Consider the following 6,297-nt stretch of genomic DNA (forward strand, 5'->3'; position numbering starts at 1 on the left):
GGGTCCGGATTTGAGGGGCCAACATGACTGTTTGGGGAGCCCACTGGGACCACTCACCCACAGCTGTCATCAGACAGACATGGAACTGAGGCCCAGGGAGGGGGACAGATTTGTCTAAGACCTCACAAGGCTGTCCCAGGCCCCTGCCTTCCCCTCCGGATTGGGGCAGGGGTTCCAAAGCCCCCCCGTAACAGCCCACTCCTGGCAAGCACTGAACCTCTCCATAGGATCCCCCAGGCTTCAGTTGTACCCCCAGCCCAGCCTGTGACCATCCCAGGCAGTCCCTTCCATGGTCCCCTCTCTGTACCTGGGCCCAAGGCAGCATGTGCACATCCATCTCTGCGGCCCTAGATCATAAACAGGGAGTGAGGGCACGGAGAGAAGCAAGCCCTGTGCACTCCCTCCCCTGGCCAGCTGTGCCCTGGACCGTCCTTCTCCTGAGCCCCTGTCCCTCTGCAGTCACTCTTCCCATCAAGGACCCTCCAAGGGGGAGATCACCCCCTCCATCAGCCCTGGGGATGAGGCATGGGGATAGACGGCTGGAGTAGGCGGGCCCTTCCTGGGACCCCAAAAATCCTCCCACGTGGTCAGCTTCCTGCTACCCCTTTTCCTCCACTTACCTCGGAGGTTTTTGGAGGCTGAGGCAACACTTTCTCTAGATTCTGTTCAAAGCACCTGAGTAGCCAGGGCCCGGGTCTACAGAGGGGATGGTGGTCAGTTGAGCGGCCTGACAGAGTGGCCAGCCACGCTGTCCTGAGTGCCTGCTGGGGTCCGAGGCCTCGCCCAGCCCTTCCTCATCCAGCCCTTCCTCACCCTCGGCTCTCATTCTGCTCAGTGGGGTCCTTGTATTGGATCCTAGGTGGTGGGAAAAGTTCTGCCACCCTCACATTCTGACTGGGCTGGGCCAGGCTTTGGGACAACAGGCCCAGCCGTGGTCTCCTGGGCGGCAGGTGAGGGGTGGGGGCCGCTTAGGGACCTGAATGCAGCCATGGGGCCCCCGCGACAGGAATAAACAGGTCTAGTCTAAAGGTCAGTGAGCAGTGTAGTCACACAAGGCCCCACACTTAAAAGTAACCATTTTTTATTTAATGTTCTGTTATCACAGTCTTAAATTCTTAATAAGTTTCTTAAAGGAGTCCTGCATTTTCATTTTGCACTGGGCCCCACAAATTATGTAGCTGTCCTGGGGCCAACATTGGGTCCCAGACCCTTCTTGCCTCCAGGCAGCCCCTCCCTCCTCCGAGAAGCTCCATGTTCCCAGGGGAACCACACCCCCAAGTATGGCCCAAAAGAAAGCTGGCATGTCCTCTGGGTACCGTTATCCTAAATCACTTTACTGGTTCCACAAGTCAGCTAAGTAGCCCTGGGGATCCCTGACCTGGGCTGCTTCCAGAAGGCAAAAGAATTGAAGGGAGAACTGGAATAATGAATAAATAAGTGGAAAGGGTGATTGTATACATTCATTAATTCATCCATTTGTTGAACCTCTCTTTGCTGAGTCCCCTCACTAAGGCAAGTACTGTGCTGGACACTGGGTGTTCAGCAGTGACCAAGACAAAAGCCCCTGAGCTCAAGGACCCTATAGTCTAAAGAATGAATAAAGGAAGGAAGGAAGGAAGGAAGGAAGGAAGGAAGGAAGGAAGGAAGGAAGGAAGGAAGGAAGGAAGGAAGGAAGGAAGGAAGGAAGGAAGGGGATGAATGGAGATGAATGTATGACTCTAGATTTCCAGTAGAGATTGCAAACTGGAGCCTTCAGGCTTATTTGGGAAGCCCACAGTGTTCTGAAAACTTTTCAATTAGTTGGCAACATTTAAACTTAAGGATTTGACCAAAAAAAAACAAAAAAAACACAAAAAAAACCACTAAATTTCTAGCTTCTCTTTAAAACCAGGAGGATCTGGCCACCTTGGGCCCACACTCCGGCAGGGCAGAGGCCACTGGAACTGAGCATGGCCCCTCCTTGAGCATGGTCCCTCGCTGGAGAAGGACATGGGCTCCCCCGTTTGCCATCCTCACTCAGCCTGCCACCCTTGATGACAAGGTAGCCACCTGTCTCAGTCAGCTTTGAGAAGTTTGAAGCTTTTGCCAACTGTGGGGCCAACCTGGGCACCCCAATGTCCCCACGGTGGCCCAAGCCCTGCCCCTGGGCTCCACACGGCACCCACCCGACATGAAACCCATTCATGAGCAGCTCATCCATGCCTCCTCCTAGCCTCAGAAGGTGTCCCCCACCTGGAGGTCGCCTAGTAATCAATATAACAAACCATGGGTAGCCCAGGGCCCATCATCCCCATTGTTTTGGATGAGAAATGTGAGGTCCAGAAGAGATGGAAGGCATGTCCAAGATCACACACTGAGGTGGTGGTGGATTAGGTGGGATCTACCGTTAAACACAAGACCCTGGGCTCTGAACAGCCCGCTCCCCCGACCACACACACTACAGATGAGGCTCAGGGGCTCCGAAACCAGCATTCAGGGATGGGGACTCACCCAGTATCCTGGACCCTATCTGCCTCACTGGGTCCATCTGCAGATGAAAGGAAGGGGGTCAGCAGCAAGAGGCCTACCCAGAGCCCCCCAGGCAGCCCAACTCAAAACCGGGTGTGAAACCCGGGGCCAGTCAGGTAAGAAGCTCTGGTCCTGTGTTCTCTCCCCACAGGCAGGGCCCAGCCCAACCACTCCTCAGCTCCACCCCTGTAAAGCCATCCTATCTCCTGGCCTTACCTAAGCCCCCAGTGCTGCAGTGCCCAAGGATCTGTGCTCCTGCTTGCTGAGACAGACAGACAGACAGACAGACAGACAGACAGAAGTCAGCAGAAAGCCCAGGTGCTGGGCTCTCACCACCCGCCTCAGCTCCCAGCCCCAGCAGTACCTGAACAGAGCCCTCCAAACCACCATGAGCGGGCTGCGGGATGACCTTCTCCACACCCTTCCTGAGCCAAGTCAGCACCCAGCCTCTGGAACTGGGGAGGGACAGAGATACCAGCCCCCGGTCAACTCCCCAGCCCCCACCTGGTCAGAGTGAGTCCGCAGCTAAAGAACTTGGTTTGAATCACAAACCCCTATGTCCCCATTGTGAGACTTCAGCCACGTGTCTTCCCCCCGAGCTTTGTGTCCCTCTCTGGGGCCATCCCAAGCCCACCCTCATCATATGCCCAGCAAGAGCAGCCAGTTCTCTCCATCACCCTTAGTCAGGCTCCAGGGGTCCCCGTCCTGCACTTGGCACACATCTGTGCTCCAGAAGGGTTGAAGGTTTCCTGGGGGGTGGGGAGGTCCTTGTAACGGAGGCTGATCAGTTTAAACGTGAGGGTCACAGGCTCACCGCCTGAGGCCAGCCCCAGCCCCAGCAACGGACAGGCTCGCTTGGACAAGCACCAATGGTCTAAAATGTCTGAGCCAATTAGGAGATGTTGAGAAAAAGTCTGGATTTCTGGCTTCAGGGGGGAAAATCACAAGCTCTGACCACACTGAATCTGCACTTCACCCAAGCACTGAGAAACCTCCGGCCTCATCCTCCATTTCTCTTGGTCACGTTGCCCATTGGGCCAGGAGACCCCCAGCCTCTGCCTGAGGCTCCCTTCCGCCAATTCTCACAATGTCCCAAACTCTGCCTGGGACTGACTGTGGACCTGAGAGCAGTTGCAGGTCCCCACCACCCAATGGCTCCCTAGCTTGCATGGGGTCTGGCCCTAAGGAAAGGGAGGGTGATAGGTACCTGTTCACTTCAGGAACCACAGCGACCTGGGCCTGGAGGGATGTGGCTGGAGCAGAGACAGCCTTCTGTATGTCTGGAAAAGAGTCCCTCTCACTTTAGATCTGGAGCCTCTGAGAGGCCCATTTGTGCACTGTTGAGGAGGTCAAGTCAGAGGCAGGGGAGAGAGGAGAACCCCAAGGGGGTTCCAGGTCAGCTCAGTTAAAAAGTCCCCAAGAGCCCACCCTTTGCTTCTCTCAGCCTCAGTTTCTTCATCTATAAAATGGGCCTGCCAGCCTTGTGGTTCCTCTGAAAGCTTCTCACAGCCCCTTCCCACTGCCGGTCCTGCCAGTGTGGGCTTCTGGCACTTACCCTGAGGGCCTGGGTCAGTCGCAGCTACTTCTTTCCCTTCAAACGGCTCCTCAGGTGGCTGGAGGGTTCAAACAGGACCATGTAAGCCCTCAGACAGACCAGTCTGGTTCAGGTTGGGGCAGCCCCTGACCTACCCAACAAAGGACCCGACCACTATCCACAACTCCATTCTCATAATCATCTCTGTAAATCATGGCAGCCTCACCTTCCACCTAGGACATGCCCTTTCTCCTAACCCCAGGGGTCCCTCATCCAGGGCTGGGTCCTTATGCCCATCCAGGGTGGCCCCCAGGCCTATCATCCCCCAGGAAGTTGCCCCACTTCAATGGACTGAGAAGATGGAGGAATGTTAGAGAGAGTTATGAAGTCTTGGAGCAAGCTGAGGGGAAGAGGGAGTGAGAAGAGCCCCCCCACACCCAGCCACCAGTCAGGGCTCTCCCTCTCCTTCTGTGTCACACCGTCCATTCCCCTCCAGCAGCCAGGTAGAGTCTGGCCTCTGTCATCTGCCTCTGCAGCATTGCCTCCTGCTGCTACATGTGCACACATGTGCATGTGCAATATGCACACACGGACACACAGACATGTGCACACTCACTCTCACATTTACATACAGGCACAGGCAATACATACATGAGCACACACACCCATACACAAAGGGTGATCCACAAAGCATGTGCGCACATGTGTATACATGCACGGACAGAAAATTAGTTCATATGCCATGGCACAAAACAGGTACTTATGTGTGGCACATGGCCAGGTACTTATCTGCTGACCTTTCGGGGACCGTGCTTTATTCATTATGCTCCCAGCACTGAGAGCCTGGCATTTATTAAAAGCTAAATCAAATCTGTTTAACTGAGCTTCTGAATTAGTTGTCATCAGGCTCCGGAATGAATGAGATGCAGACTGGCAGGTTTTGATCTGCTTCAAGGAAAGTTCTAGAGTAGGTAGGACTACTTAGAGTGTGGTCCCTGGACCAGTGTCAGTCTGCAAACGGTGACTGTTACACAGTGCACGAGCAGTTTGCACCAAAATGTATATCAACACACTACTTCCTTCATGAAGAAAGTCTTACAGCAAAACAAATACCAACTGAAACTAAGCAGTGTGCCTAGTTACATGATGGATTTACATTCTAGCAAGTTCTGGACCTCATCATGGACTGGTAACAAACAGTTCATGGACTGGTTACTTCCAGTCCCTCTGTTCTAGACTCTAGAGCAGGGGTGTCTACACTGCGGCCCTCAATCCATTTTTTATTGGCCCGCAGCAAACTCCAAAAATATATTTAGTTTACTTAAATAAACCAGGTGAGGCAATACGTACTTCACCTTGAGTGAGTGGCCCGGCTGTTTGTGTATTTTACCGCATATGGCCCTTGGTGAAAAACGTTGAAAAAAGTTTGGACAACCCTGCTCTAGAGATTGCCAAACATTGGCCTGTGGGCCAAATTCAGCCTGCTGCTTGTTTTTGTAAATTAATTTTATTGGAACACAGCCATGCTCATTCATTTACATATTGTCTGACTGTTTTCACAGGACGGTGGCAGAGTTGAGTAATTAACAGAGATGGCATGACCCACAAAGCCAAAAATATTTACTGTCCAGTGTGTTACAGAACCAGGTGACCTCCATGTTTCCTTCTGGCTCCAACCTTCTCCGTTGTGGAAGGTTCATAGGGGCAGCTGCCCCAAGCTGGGAAGTCCCTGAGCAGCAAGGGCAGCCAGGATGCGTTTCCTTGCCCTGGTTTCTTACCAGGGGCTCCTCCTCTAGCTCTGCCTCCTGGAGGGCTATTTCAGGCTGGGGCTCTGGTTCCAGCTCCGCCTCCAGCACAGGCTCTGGCCCCTCCTCCTCCTCCTCCATCTCTGTCTTCTGAGGGGTTCCCGGGGGCTGAGGCAGCACCCTCTGGACCCAGGCCAACATCTCAACACCTGTAGGGGACAGAGTCCTTAGACCTCCCACAGTGTTCCCAGTTGCTCCTACCCCTTGGGGACCACATTTGTGGGTTACACATTTCCCTAACCTCATGTTTTAAAATATTTTTGCTATTATATCTCCAGGTATTTATTTACCTTATAGAAATATTCAATCCCACAAACATATGTGTATAAAGAGGTTGGTCACAACAGTGTTATAGCAAAAGATGAAAAACATTCAAATATCCATCAGTAGAACACTGGTTATTGGAAAGTGCCTAAATGTTCACCGGTAAGATGGGCACATATTAAATAA

At 53.1% G+C, this 6,297-nt stretch overlaps 1 protein-coding gene across 1 annotated transcript in view; it reads right to left on the reverse strand.

Annotated features, from left to right (window-relative positions):
• CNGB1 (cyclic nucleotide gated channel subunit beta 1) overlaps positions 1 to 5,996 on the reverse strand; it is a gene marked incomplete at its 3' end in the record, with an annotated part of 58,467 nt that extends 52,471 nt beyond the window's left edge. Inside the window, exons 1-4 of the mRNA XM_081030915.1 lie at positions 5,821 to 5,996; positions 2,725 to 2,770; positions 2,491 to 2,527; positions 621 to 696 (exon numbers count right to left, since the gene is read on the reverse strand). Of these exons, the coding sequence (XP_080887041.1) occupies positions 621 to 696; positions 2,491 to 2,527; positions 2,725 to 2,770; positions 5,821 to 5,988 (327 nt within the window). The 5' untranslated portion in view covers positions 5,989 to 5,996. The remainder of the gene's footprint in view (positions 1 to 620; positions 697 to 2,490; positions 2,528 to 2,724; positions 2,771 to 5,820) is intronic.
• Positions 5,997 to 6,297: the final 301 nt, after the last annotated feature.

The sequence above is a fragment of the Rhinolophus hipposideros genome (assembly GCF_964194185.1).
Source record: "Rhinolophus hipposideros genome assembly, chromosome: 21".
NCBI lineage: Eukaryota > Metazoa > Chordata > Mammalia > Chiroptera > Rhinolophidae > Rhinolophus > Rhinolophus hipposideros.